Source organism: Equus asinus, chromosome 11 (genome assembly GCF_041296235.1).
Source record: "Equus asinus isolate D_3611 breed Donkey chromosome 11, EquAss-T2T_v2, whole genome shotgun sequence".
Classification (NCBI taxonomy): domain Eukaryota; kingdom Metazoa; phylum Chordata; class Mammalia; order Perissodactyla; family Equidae; genus Equus; species Equus asinus.
The window spans coordinates 71,731,726-71,746,686 of NC_091800.1; the positions used below are offsets into that span (position 1 = coordinate 71,731,726).

At 47.4% G+C, this 14,961-nt stretch overlaps 1 protein-coding gene across 8 annotated transcripts in view; it reads right to left on the reverse strand.

Annotated features, from left to right (window-relative positions):
• The window catches only part of STK24 (serine/threonine kinase 24), a 113,733-nt gene that overhangs the window by 5,378 nt on the left and 93,394 nt on the right, over positions 1–14,961 (reverse strand). For 3 of the 8 annotated variants that reach the window (XM_044779786.2, XM_044779791.2, XM_044779794.2), the window contains 4 exons: positions 8,730–8,915; positions 6,328–6,473; positions 4,279–4,417; positions 3,208–3,258 (listed from right to left, as the gene is read on the reverse strand). In XM_044779786.2, the coding sequence (XP_044635721.1) occupies positions 3,208–3,258; positions 4,279–4,417; positions 6,328–6,473; positions 8,730–8,915 (522 nt within the window). Of the gene's footprint in view, positions 1–267; positions 405–3,207; positions 3,259–4,278; positions 4,418–6,327; positions 6,474–8,729; positions 8,916–14,961 lie in introns of all 8 variants that reach the window. The other 5 variants (XM_044779789.2, XM_070520056.1, XM_044779788.2 and 2 more) reach the window with 3 other exon arrangements.

Here is a 14,961-nt window from a genome sequence, read left to right on the forward strand (position 1 = left end):
GTTATTCATTCATTCATATTGATTTCTATAATTCAGAACAAAAGTCTTCTCTAACTTGATTCTGCTTCAACCCTGTGGCCTGGAAGGTAACAGGGACAGACCAGGAACAGAGCACCAAACTGACAGATGGAGGATTGACAAGCAGGCCATTTGAAGGTGTTCCCATATCCCACCTAAGGAAGCCACAGGCAAACACGGCATGGCCTCCAGAGGGCTCTCCTCCCTGGAGGCAGTGACCGTGGCTACAGGGGCACCGTCAGCAGTTACCTCTGGAGCCGCTGTACGAGCTGGGCCACCATGGTATCCGAGATGCCGGGGCAGGCCTCTTCTGCCAGGTAGATGGCCCTTCGCAGTTCTTCTATGGACCCCATATTACCGCCGCACGCTTGGCTCTTCTCCTTCAACTTCAAACACACAAACATGAACAGCACAGGAAACAATGAGCATCTGCTTTAAGGAGTAATGTAACGTGTGGACCTTAACTGCTCCAGCCACCTGAGTCCTGGCAGCAGCTTCAGCTCAGCTGCTGGGTCACTTCCAATTCGTTTCAGTGACAGCTTTTTGACGGCCGAGAACACGATGTATAGAAAGGGCATCAGGTAGGCCTAAGTCACTACCTTCACTAGGACAGAACAGAGACAACTAGTTGTGCCTCTTTTCAAACTCTGATCACAGCAACCGCCTCATTTTCTTTTTCCATTTCGACCTTAATCTTATACCAGAAAAGCAATTTGAAAACCACACAGCTAGCTCCACCTTCCACACTGAAGCTGCAGTGTGGGCATCTCAAGCTCAGCTCCTACTGTTAACGGGCTGGTTCTTAAGACTCCAGCAAGCTGCCTCTTTGGTCTAGAGTACTGGCAAACATTCTGTTTCATGTAAATAAGTGGCAGCCCTAAATTCTGGGAATCCACAATGTCCATCTTGGGACCTTTGCTTCCACAAGAAATCTTAAGTGTCTTCAGGCACCTCCGTCAGTTTAAGGTCAACCCGAAGTCTCTGGGATGTGACCAAAACATGCACCGTGAAAGGAGAGCGGCTCAGGTCAAGATGCAGCAGAGCACAGGACTGAGGCTCCCATCGGCAGCTGCAGAGGTGACGAGCACGACTCTCTTCAGGAGGCCCCTCCTCGACTTCATCTTTGAGAAGCAGTTCACAAAACATTTAGCCTTGGCTTTCCCAGCTGTTGTGAACACATGCTGTCACTCCCAGCGTCAGTCTACCCTAAAAACAGTGGCTTCTCCCTTCTCCCTCTAAAGAGACAGACAGAAGGCCTGGAAAGGCCCGGTGTTGGAGGGACCGGTGGGTGCTGAGGACATCTCCTGGGCACTTCCGAGAGTCTGTTCCCTGTGTTCCCTCTTGTCACAGATGGCAACACAGCCGACCTGGAGACGGTCGCTTGTCTCTGTCTAGCCTCCTGATCACACGACGACTAAGGGGACAGTATTTATAAGAGCAGCCCGCCACTCTGCCTCCCGCCATTTCCTACAGCTACCTTGTTGCCCTGCCCACCCTGCCCCGTGGACCCACGGGCAAGCCCCTCGGCCCACAGGCTGCTGCTGCATGGGCTCTACAACCCCAACTGGAGGAGCCCCCTGGGCACCCTGAGTGATGTCAGGGAGCATCCTCATCTGTAGAAGGATGCACGCCGATCCTCAAGTACTGAGCTTTATGAGTATTACATAAAATAATGCACAGTGAACACGGGGTTATCAACTATTAATAACACAAACATATAGAAAAAAATGACTGAGAGTTTACCTTTAGGCTAGCTGAAAAAAATCAAAACTATTACATTTAGGATTAATTCATTAATGCCGAATAATGATTTCAGAATAGCTTCTTCATGTACCCAAAAAAAAATAAACAGCTCCAGACAAAGGAGAAAATCTATGCCATTTTCCCTAAGTGTCTGATGGATCCTAGTAAAGTGGCAGTGCAGGGCTGCAGGAAAACAAAGGAGCATCAGAAACCTGAAGGGCCAATCTCCCAAACAACCTAAGAAACAGCAAAATGGGGTCTCACGGACATCGTAGGACCAGCAAGGGCAGCCAGTAAAATGGGCCAACGCTGGAGCCAGAAAGTGGCACTGAGGGGCCTCTACTGCCCTGTGCTGTTTAGTTTCCAGCTGAACCCAGTGTGTTCAATTGTTTCAACCGGCACCTCAGGCTCAGCCACGGCCCCTCCAGCTGGGCCCCGATTTGCCATGTTGGAAGGCAGGGCCCTTAGGGAAACTCATGAGGTCAATGCTCAGCCAGGAAGGGGACGGAAGCAGGACTGAGGGTGGCCGGGAACACCCTGGGCACTGCCAAGGCGAAGGCACTGGGTGAGCTGGGTTCAGGCCAGTGGAAGGCGGGAATGAGCCTGTGCACCGCACTTCCTTCCCACCTTAGACTATCCACCACAAGTGTCAGGATCCCGCTACAGCCTCCCCGGAAAGCTCTGAATCACCTCACTAAGGGAAGGTGCTGCTGGGACTCAGTCTAAATGATCTTACAGGCAGCCTGAGCCAGGGAGGGGGCACCAGAAAATGACAGAAAGGGTATTTCCAACTTATTTTCAAATCAGTTACTAACTAGATAAGAGTAATCTTCATTCTCACAAAATCCATTCTTGAAAACACCTCAAAATGCAATATGCACACAGATATCCACAGAAGGCAGAGGGCTCCCCTGAGAAGGAACAGGGGCCAGCACACGGATGCAATCATCACTCACAGAACGAGGAACTAAACTGGGCCATGCACCTGAGAAACGAGTGGCCCCACTGGGGAAAGTGACCGCTCTGGAAACACGTAAGGATTAAGGTTAACCTAGGGGCTCAATGAGAAACAGGAGGGTGCCAGGGAATCTAACATCTCCTTTCAAATAAAAATCTACTTTTTACATTGCCATAAATTTGCCTGAAGCCAAGAGAGCAGGCTGCACCCAAATGAATCTGTAGAAAGCAGCATATCTGAAGCTAAAATAACCACGGTAACACGGACCAGGGCTGGTCGCTGACATCCCGTCTGAGTCAAGGCAGCGACACAGTGATGTTTCCCAGGAGGGGCTAGACAGAAGCCGGTGCCCGACTCCAGCCCCCTCCCAGGAGGCTCTCCGCCTGCTTGCACCAGCTTGTTCTAACCTCCCAAATCCTCCTGCAACACTGTCACAGAAGGATGTCTGCCCCCTGCTTCCTCCCGCCAAAGTCAACTGGGTATCTTACCTCTGCAAAGAGCGGAGAAATAATTGTAGATAAACACTGAGAGGAAGGCATCTGGGGAAGAAAAGAAGGGAATCAGACATACTGAGCAGTCCCATTTACAACAATTCAGTAAACTTCAGACACGCCCCATCCAAGCATCAAGCCCGAAATCGTCTCTGTTCACTGCAGCATCTGAGGAGGCCGGTCTTCCTGTCTGTCACTAGACTACCAAGTTCCACTTGCAGTGACATGCACAACCCACACAGACGGGCAAACTACAGGGTCTGGATTCCCCGCGGGAAGGCACTAGAGGTTCAGGAAGTGGCGCTCGGTGTGGACACAGGCGATGCTGAATGGCACCGCTGTGCTCTCCGTGTAGAGGACGTTACTAACGGGACCCTGGTGATGGCACTCAGATGGACGCTGGCTATCCTGACTGGCTGTGGTAAGACAGTGGCCTGTCTTCTACTTCTGCAACCTCTATCTGAACACATGACGAGTCCTATCTGCTTCTCCAAGTGGGACTTGTAGGACACCAGGGGACAGCCCTAGGCCCACACTGCCTGAGAGCATCCACACCACTGTGCCTTAAAAAATTCCTGAAAATAGAGCTTTTTGTAAACTTAAAGAAGCATGAAAGCAATTAATCAAAAAGAGTTTTATATATGTACCAAAAGTAATACTTCTCTTAAAGATCTTTAAACAAAACTTAATCCCAAAATTCTCGTACCTTATGAGTAACCCCAATATGCAAAACACACACAGCCCCCTCAAGAGGACCAGAAAGTCATTTCCTATGTGAAACCCAACTCTACCCCCCGCCACGATTCCCGTGGAGGTTCAGGGTCAGGACATGCTGATCACACAGCAGGGCTAGATAGCAGAAGTCAGCACCAGAACAGACCAGAGTCCAGACTCTCGGGTCTGAATCTCTGGGTAATCAGAACAAAATCTCTTAATCTGTCAATTCACTGACAGTAGAACTCCAAAAGACGCAGCCAAGAGGGACCACCCAGCCCACTAAAGCAGCAAGGTTCACACAAGCCGCCGAATGATGACAAGCGTTAGTCACTGGAGTGCAAGTGAACGTACCACCTTATTTCTTTCCAAATCAGATGGCCGAAGAGTTCCATTCTCGAGACTCTTTGAATTCTTCTCTGAGTCCGTGAAGTTCCAATCCCCGGAGTCAGAGTCGCTGCCTCCGGACGCTTGGCCGTCCGTGTCTGTTTCCCTTAACACAGAAATCCAGGCGACCTCTGTGAGTGAGCGCGCTGGCTCCGTGGGGGCCAAGACCACAAGGATCCCCACTGGCAGCCTCCCAATCTACATTCTCCAACTCCACTGAGCACGTGACGCCGCCCGGCCACCCATGCCTCGCCTGTCTCACTCCCCCCAGTCACATCCGCCTCCAGCCTCTCCTGGGCTTTCAGAAGCCAACCCTGCCCCCTACCTCACAGAGAGGAGAGACCACCAGAATGTGTGGTTCCTGGAAACTCCCACAGTGCCAGCTGCATGACACCCGCCCCTCCCGCCTCCTCAAATGTGAAGGGGCATCTTCTCCTGTAGACAATTCTCCAGTCCACTGACAGCCCCTCTCTCTTGGACTTCAACTTCTCTCCCCTCAGGCTCCTTTCCACCAACATTTAAACATACATTCCTTTTGCTCACTCAACACAACCTCTCTTCCAGCCACAGCCTCTCAGTCACATTCCTTGGATGTGTTGACCTCCACTCTCCGCCTCCATTTCTTATGTTCCACCCAGGTGAAAACCCACCCCTGTCCCTCCAACTGCCATGTCCAAGGCCACCAGTCCCCGGCACAGTACTAGACAAGGGAGGCACAGTCCAGTCCTTATCCTGCTCCAACCATCAGGAGGAAACGATCCTGCTATGCACGCCCTCCTTCCCTAGACTCTGGACTCCTGGAGCCACACTGCACTGGATCTCCTCCAACTGTCTCGTCCACAGGTCCATCCTTTATGCTGGTGCTTCCTGGGATGTGGTCCTAGGCCTCTGGCCCTTCTCATTCCGCAGGTATGCTCTGAGCGACACCCTCTGTTCTCATGGCTCCAATGACCATTTACAGAACGGTGACTCTAAATTGTTCTCTCTAGAAATCCTAGGCATCTCGCCTGAACTCTAAACCTCGTTGTCACTCTAAATTGCACACATCCTCGTGGACATCCAGTCAACAACTCAAACATGTCCCATATCAAACTCAGCTTCCTGTCGCTGGCCTCCCCAGACCAGCTTCTTCTCCAGTGCTGTCAACTCAGTGGCACCTGCCACCCTGCTGAAGCCTGGAGCGTCTCCACATCCTTTACCCAAATCCACGGCCACATCCAAACTCCCTGTTCATCTCTTCATTCCCACCGCTACCACCCTAGTCTCTCAATGCCGTGACCTCAACACCTTCCCCGTCAGTGGTTCTCACTCTCGGCTATACAATTGAATCACTTGGGGATCCTGAAAAACCACTTCGGGTCTCAACCTAGAAACTGATTCCACTGGCCCAGAGTGTGGACCCGGGCTGTGGGCCAACTTGAACTTCTGGCCGAGGTGTGAAGAAGAACAGAAGAGGTACTGAGGATCTGGAGCACTTCCAGTCACAACACTTCCTGACGCCTCCTTTCTCCCTTCACCTCAGAGCCATCGGTCTGGCTTTCCCCACCCTACATACTGAAACGGCATCTAGACCTAACACCTCCTCAGCTGACAAATTCCTGGAGGCCTAACTTGACACCAGCTTTTAGTTAAAATTTTAGTAAGAGCTTTTACAATGCCAACATCTACCAGAACACAACACAGAATCACAAAAATATACATTTATATCTTTCTAAGAAGATACTTAAAGCAGTTTCATTTGATCAGTATTTTAAGAGCAGCAAGTGTAACAAAGAAACCAGGTCAAGTTCTTTATGCACAGTTCTAACTGGGAGAAACTCCATGGGCAACAAAAGACTCCTAAACAGTCCCACACTAATTCAAGAATCACCATCAACCTGGATTACCTTTAAAAAAGAAACCCAAACCGCCCCTAACGAGAAACAAGAACAGGCCCACGTCACACACCCTGCATGGCTCACGCACAGCCCTCCCGGCTCACACGCGCCCTGCGTGGCCCAAGCAGAGCCGACTTACGTGTCCGAGTCCTCGGAGCTGGAGTCCTCGTGGCTCTGTTCGGCCTTCCACCTCTTGTACCTGTCGATGAGCTCAGTCAAGTAGGACGTCTTCTTTGCGTTGCGTATTATAAACTTGTGCTTCAGTAACTCCTTAGCAGTGGGTCTCTGGAAAACCAACCGCCAAACAGAACAGAAAAAGCATGAGACGAGTTCCCTACATTCTACTTTATTCTACCCTGAAAGACAGACTTTTGCCTCAAAATGGCAAACCACCACACTAAAGCATAAAAATCAAGATCTACTTTGAAGTTTTTTCCCTTAAGACTTATTTAAATAGTCATTTAGCGCCTGTGGGTGGGACTCTGTGTACTGTGGACACAGCATTTAGTATCTAACGGGGTCTTTAACATTCGGCAGGGAACCATCCAATGAAAGAAGAGAACTTCGCCCCCAAAATGCATTTACATAGAAAATGTTGCACAGAATTTCACAGGGATCATTCAAGAGAGCTACAATATACTTCCTAGTTTTTAGAAAACATTTTCTTACAAATGCTGGCAAGACAGAAAACATACGTTCTACATTAATGTTTGGTTCTACCGCCCCAAATTATAAGATAAATGTTAATTTGGATCCATCTAGAAGAAACTAGAAAGTAGCCAGGAGATACCCTTCTCTTGTATGCTAAAAGAGTTCCCAAGTTCTCTGAGTCATCAGCTTCCCCAATTTAGAAATGCTGGTTTCCCAGGTCTGCCCCTTTCCCCGTGAGCGGGATGAGGACTTCACCCAGGCCCCAGGCTCAGCAGGGCCACAGCTAGACAGCATGCTTTGAACTTGGTCAACTGCTTTGCCCTTGAGGATGGCAAACCCAATTAGAGGGAACATGCTTCCCAAGGAAACCTGACATAGCTCAAATTGGAGTAGACAGCAGGAACAAACTACATGAGTTAGACTAAGTCCCCACTTACTCTGAATTACTAAAGCTTTACTAGCAAGAGCCAGGCATGTTCCTCAAATTCAAGCCTGTGAAAAACGTGGGCCATCTCGGGCATTTCTCACTCCCTGTCCACATGGCTGTGAAACTCCAAGTGTCTGAGAAGTGCTCCTAAGTCTCAGCTTCTCACCCGTCTCCTCAGTGCACTTCGGGTCAAGGTATGGGTAGAGACGTGTGCAATGGGCCAGTAAGCCAATACGAGAAATAAACTTTTTTTAAAAAATATTTTATTTTTTCTTTTTCTCCCCAAAGCTCCCCCTGTACACAGTTGTATATTTTTAGTTGTGGGTCTTTCTAGTAGTGCCATGTGGGACGCCGCCTCAGTGTGGCTTGACAAGCAGTGCCATGTCAGCGCCCAGGACCCAAACTGGGGAAACCCTGGGCCGCCAAAGCAGAGCACACGAAATTAACCACTCGGCCACAGGGCTGGGCCCCTAGAAATATACTTTTAAGGGGAAGATGTGCACGCACATGGGTAGATGTGTCTTCTTGTGTGCTGGTGCACGGCAGCTAGAAAACTGGTATCATGATACACTGTGCAGAGCCTCGTGGACACGCAGAGCAAGTGCCCCCACCACGTGATGCATCAATAAAATGCTGACTTGGTGATCTCAGGCTGCATCCTTTCGAGGTTCTTAGAAAATGTGGCATTCCCCACTTAACTCCTTTCCCAAAACTGGAATCATATTAGAAAACCATGGTGCTCTTGTAAAACTAGTCACCCATTTTTAGATAAGAGTTCATAAAAAGGGGTTCAGCTTGACCTTCAGCTAACCCTGCTGGAAAATTCAGGAAAAAAACAAGAACATATGGTGCTATAGGCAACAGAAAAATACACAGATAACTTTCAAAGAAATGTCCTAATTGAGAGAGCAAATTAGAATAAAGCTGTGTAGTCATTACCACTCCATGGCTCTGCCCATGTCAATTAAACAGAAGGGAAAGTGAGAGGGAAGAGGGGAGAAAAGCAAGGTGAGTGGCTCATTTATATTTTATTTGCCTTTTCTTTCCTAACACATGCTAAGAAAAAACCAAAAACATTTACTTTAAAGACATATTTAGCCATATTTTTCAGGTCACACTTGGCAATTACTAAAAACAGCATACAGTTTATAGCCTGATCTTCCACTGCAAATATTAAAAATGTATGATTCCATACATAATATTAAGGAGAATAGTCTTCATACCCAAGGAGGTATGAGACACTAGAAAATCTGAAAGAAAGATTTTTAATCCTAAAAAGGAAAAATAACAATAAAAACATATTTGCAATTCAAAGAAATCAATCATACCCATTTAGAAAAAGAAAGAAAAATGAGATCATGAAAGTAGCTGATGATAGTGATTAAAGAAACTCCAATGGGGTGTATCTAGACCAAGTCAGGACACACATGAAGAGATGCTCATCCTGATCTTGTGAAACTCACAAAGCTCGGCTCCTTATTCAGACAGGCCTCCACAAACTCCTTGAGGGGTCTGCTGTAGTTTCCTTCCAGCGTCGGGGGGTTGTTCTTTGGAATGAGGAATAAAACCTTCATGGGATGCAGCTCGGAATGAGGGGGCTCCCCTTTTGCAAGTTCTATAGCTGTTATGCCCAGGGACCAGATGTCTGCCTGCAACAACAAAGCATCTTTAGAAACACTGAACAGGAATCAATTCAAATAAATATATCTCTTAGGAAAAAAAAAAAATACTTCTCAATATACTTCTCAGGTATTGAAAAAGATAATTATTTTTGACCGAAAATCGAAAAGATAATCCATTATGATTTCAAAATAGGCAACACAGAGGAAATGTACTATATAAAATGTCTTCTACCTCTCTCCTGAAGATGGCTGAGATGATTATTTCTCATCCACCTAGTGCTATACAAGCAGTGCAGCGTTAATTTAAGTCCTTGGGATAGGTAACCAGAGGTGATCTGGGGAGTAGAGGAGTGTTTGTGAGTCACCCCATCAAGCAAAGCTTAGAACTGAGCACTGCTTTGAGGTCGAGAGCAGTTCCCTGGGCTCAGGGACAGGTCTGAATGCCAGCTCTACAACCGGTCTTAGGATGTTAGACAAAATACCTAACCTGTGAGCCTTGTTCCTTCATCTGTAAAATGGGAATAACAGCAGGGTGGCTGTGCAAGCTGCCTTACATACAGCCCAGAACTTAAATGTTTATTATGAAAATGTTCAAATATACACAGAAGCGGAGAATATTAAAATAATGCACCCCCATACACCCATCACATGACCTTAATAATTATTAACAATTTACCATACAAGCTTTGGCTATTTTTTGCCACAGTACATTTTAAAATAAATCACAGACATCATGACATTTTTCCTGAGTACTCCAGTGTGCCAATATAAGGACTTTTTACTATATATCGACACCTAAAATTCATAATAATTCCTTAATATCATGTTATAATTAAGTCTTCTCAACTATTCAAAAAAGTCTTTTCACGGTTGGTTGATTTGAATCAGGATCCAAACAAGGCCCATATGTTGCAACTGACTCTTAGGTCGCCTAAGGCTCTTTCAATCCAGAACATCCACTTCCCAATCTCCTCAGTGCCAGTGACCTAAGAAAGAAATAGGTCCCAAATTCTGGATTTGCCTGGTTTCTTCTCAGGGTCTTAACATGTTCTAGCTCCTGTATTTCCTGTCACATGACAGGTTAATTAAATCCAGAGGCTTGTCTGATTTGCTGTCAGCAGGAGTCAGGGGGCACCGTGTGGGGGCACCGTGTGGGGGCACCTGCTGCCCAGCTCCTGACCCCTCTCCTATGTAGCACACGCTTGTGGCCTGGGCCGGTCAGTTGGGTGGATGAACGAATTCCTGGACCATGTAATGGAAATGAAAAGAGCAGGCAGTCTTGGAGGAACTCTAGTTAACGAGGCTTTTCCAGTTGCTGACACCAACCCCCCTGCATGAAAACAGACTGAAGCAGCAGCAGGACCACACAGGTCGGCAGAGAACAGGCAGTGGGGAACAAGCCTCTGCCGCACTCGGTCTAGTACAACTGTCCTGCTCCTGTCGCTGTGCGCTGCAAACCCATCTTAATTCCAGGCAATGAATTAGAACTAATACACCTCTTACACTCACACTACAGCAAGGAAACGGACAGGCTGAAACATCATTTAGGTCAGCAGAGGATGCAGACATTCTTCGACCTGGAGAGAAGTCACCTGCCATGTTTCCAAAGCCCTAGTGAGTAGGACACATCCTCACTACAATTTCCCCCAGCCCAGCAGTCCATGTGGTCAATGCCTACCACATATTCTGTTTTCTTCTGTTTCCAGTGAAGGCAGGAATAACCGTCAGCAAGCCTTGTTTTAAATTTTTTTTACTACAGGGATCAGTCTAGAAGACCCAGTATCGGGGTAACGTTCCTACTTCCCATCCCTTTACAACTTGGACTCTGCTTTATTTTACATGTGCATTATTATAAAAATCAGCAGAAATGTGACTTATTCCAGAGTCCCTCCCCCCGGGAGGAGGAAGCTGGGTGCACCGGAGCGTGCCAGCAGTGAGCTTCCGTAACTGGCCAGGAGGACAAAAGTAAGTGTGCAGGTACAAGGAGGGAGGGCGAGTTGCAAGGACAGGAGGCAAAGATGACCGAATGCACGACTCTCATGTGGCAGCAGCTCTTTACACAACAGGTCTCTTTCTAAAGTTTGTATGATTCCACATCTGTCTACTCCAGCCCTCCTGGATTTCACTGGAATTGCTGCTCTTTGCACAGCCTGCTGCTCAGCACCAATGTGGCTCCTGGCTGTACAGACGCAGGGCCTTTATCCAGATGACCTCTGATGGACACACTTCCGGGCCCCCAGCATCCTGTAACCACTTAAGCACACTCCATAACTAGAAGGCCCCAGCCAATGATGGTGTCTGCGGGCAGTGTGTCATGGGATGAGCTTGCCCCCATTTCCCTCAGAGGTCTGAGGGCTTGTGATCAGGATCCAGGCCAGGCAATAAGCAGACAGGCAGCAAGACTTCGAGGACCTGGCACCTGTTCCACACGCCAGGACAGACCAACTAAAGTCGACTGAGGAAACAGCCTCCCCAGCACCACTTGTAACGCATCTCCTCCTCAGAGAAGAGGCACAGGCAGCACTCGCCTGCTTCCCCCGGGAGGGTCACCAGCAGAGCCTTGTCAAGACAAAACGTGCACCCTCTCCCCGTCAGCCAAGCCAGGAGCCCGAGTGTCACCCAGGCTCCTCGGAGCTCCTCTTTGGACCCCTCTAAAATCAACCAGGTGCCAGGTGTGCTGCTCTTGACCTCTCGGAGCCCCGGGTCCCCATCCCTCCCTCCTGCCCTGGCTTAGCTCAGAGCTATGCTCTTTCCCCAGGACTTCAGTAGGGGGCTCTGAAGTGTCTTCCTGCCTGCAGGCTCCCTCTCCACACATCCAACATCGTACTGACTAACGTGGAAACCCTGACTGGCATTTGAATAAATGGCAAGCAATTTGGCATTATGTCAAAAGCCATAAAGATATCCAAACTTGTTGAAACCAATTAATTCCCCTTCTAGGAATCTAGCTTAAAAAAATACCTTTTAGATTTAGAAAATGGTATATGCTGCCAAAAACATTCAATAGCAGCATTACTTACACTAAACCTTAGAATGATTTAGTTGCTACAGCACATTAACTTACTGAAGTATCATATACCCAACAATGACATTAAGAGAGAATCAAAATATAATTGAGTTGGTCTATTATTACATCTAGGAAATATGGCATCAGATTTAGAACATGTGTCTGGGTTTTAAATTATGTGGGGCAAGGGCAGCCATTTTCCAGAGCAATTAAAACTCAGGTATCAGAATAGATCCATTTTACTGTCATTTGGGAAGGACACGAAATTAGGTAGTTAGAGAAAAGTGAACAGATTTTCTCCTATGTGGAAAAGTCTAGGTAGGATGCTCCTAAGTGACAACATACGACTGTTACTGATGATCAAGGACTCTTCTCAGTGGGGACGGGGGAGTGGAAGTGGGGTGGTGCGAATATACAACAATATTCTAAATCCTTGCAATATCATGCTGATTAAGTAAAAGCAAGCTGGCTACAAATCTGCAGACACAATACAACGTAAGTGGTATAAAAAGCTTATGTATAGACTATATTCTGGAAGGAACCACAGTCAACTCCATAATCAAGAGGAAGAGGGGCGAAAAAACATGGAGAATCCTAAATCACAGTTTATAACTAGTCAAAACATAGCTCAAAATGGATTTAATATAAACTACTTAATTAGATGCACTATGTAGGAACACATCCACAAGCAGCATCTAGAGGTATAAAAATCGTTTATGAGCACTAACTAGCAATACATGGTTGATCTGAAAAGGTCCAACCATTACTACGTGGTAAATAAAGCCTGTTAGTCTCCAAGCTGGATGCTTTTCCCACTCACCTCCTTCCCCCACCTCCAGCGCCCATTACTCACAGCTGGGACTGTGGGTAATTCCTGATCCTGCAGAGGGACCAGGAGACACCAGTGGGCTTGGCATGGGGACAGGCAGAGCCAGTGGCGTGCTGCAGTGGACAGGCTACCTGGGCAGATTCTAACAACTGACGGGCTAATAGTGCCATGTTTTTACTCATTTTTACCAATTTTATTTTTTTCCATCAATGCATCACCTATCTCCATTTTTCACCATGGTTAGACTGCCAATAGTTATTTCAGAGATGACTGGACACCAAAATAACTTAGCTTGTGCTTGAGTAGAAAGTCTACAGGTGTTTTTCTTTTCATCTTTTTGTTCCCCCCAGTATTTTCCAGACTAAAGAGTATATATTGCTTCTGAGACCAAAAAAGCGAAGTTATTTATAAGAGAATCCTGACACCAACCTCTCCACGACTACAGGATGTTGTTTCAGTTAACAGGCAAGTCAATCCCCTGGCCTCATCTCCTACCACACCTTCACCAGAATCTACAAACCAAACACAATCTCTCCTTTCCCTGGACTTGGTCTGAACGCCCTTTGCTCATCTTTGAGGGGCTGCAGAGCCGCACATCTGCGAAGCCTTCCCCAGCTCACTCTGACATCCCTCACTCAGCTCGCCTGCACTCCTCGACACCTGTTAGAGCACCTGATCCAGCACCTGATACCCAGCAGTGCAATTACTCACAGAAAATGTAAATTATTTAGCACAGCACTGGGTGCAACTATAGCGAAGACTGAATGAATGAATACAGAGAAAGGGACAATGTCTTTAATCAAGTACAATCCACATGTTGACACACCATCATAGCAATCTCATGAAGAAAAGGGAAAAAAAGATTTAAGTTCTTTAGCCCAAGATCCTAGTCTAGGATTGAAAACAAAGGCTTCTCTGTGGGGGAGCAGAGTTATCTCCTTTGGCACCATCTCCAAGGTTTGGGTGCTTCTTACAAACCAAGCTACCCTAAATCACCTTTAAAATAATGATGATGATGATGGTGAAGATGATGAAGGTTCTTAAGGCATACGGGCAATCACCACTTAGCAATACTGGGTTAAATTAAGAATTGAGATCAACATCAGCACCCTGTATGTGCAAACACATTGAGAACACCTAAGCAGCAAGGACAAATGACAAGGGGTCAAAGATACTAAGGCTATTGTGTTAGACAGGATTCTAGACGTACACATAAGATTATGGCTTATAGTCCCTTTTGCTCATGAGGCAGGTGCATTCCACTCCTCTTCCCAACCTGACCTTCCTCCGAGAATCAGAGTGCGTACCCGAACACAGAACTGAGGGAGCCCACTGTCCTGATAATAGTAACAGACTCTGCTACCCGACGGCTGTGCGCTCCTGACCTGTAATGCAGAGACTGGTGGAAAAAATGTTCACAAGTACATGCAAGGAAGAATGGAAGTGGGAACTGGAAAGAAGCCAGATAAGTTTGTGTCTCAGGAGACCACAGTGGCCACAATAGCTACAGCACCCCTCAAAGAACATAAACTGCCCTGTCAGGCAGGCCTGAGAGGCGAGGCAGCCACCGGAAAGACATCCACAAAGCAACCTCGGAAAAAGGCCCTCTGTCAGGCATTGCTGATGACAAAAGTGGCTGTCCCAGTGTCACAACTAATGTGGGTGAGTGGGTGTGTGTGTGTGATTATCCCTAAGGCCTCAGCCTCCAGAAACCCACTTCTTATAAGCCTCAAGATTCAGACACTAACATTAGCCTTATCTGCACTTTCCACACCCCTTTAGTCAACAAACCTGGGAAGCAAATTTCAGATAAACATATTCTCTTTCACACATGATTTCCAGTTAAGAGCGGTGTTGGGTATGATCCAAGCAAATCAAAGAATTAGCCTCTGACATAAGCCAGAGTAAAAGGAAAAGCAGTTGAAGGTTAGGGAGAAATGTGACACTCCCTCAAGCTCCGCAACCAAGTGTGCACTCCCTGTGAGGTGGAGGCAGCATCTTTTAATCTACTGAAAAAGAATACTACAACATCCACTGACCAGATGAGAGCATGTTGATCCTGACAAGAACACCAGGAAGGAAGGCGGCAAAGCTTTATGGAGGCCACCTGCCCCAGAGAAGCCCTGCACGAGGGGTCAAGGCAGAGGGGAAAGGCCTCGGCCAGCAGGACAACTCCTGAAGAAAGAGGGTGGAGTGAGCAGGGGTGGGTAACACCGACAACGTGGGAACTGACTCCT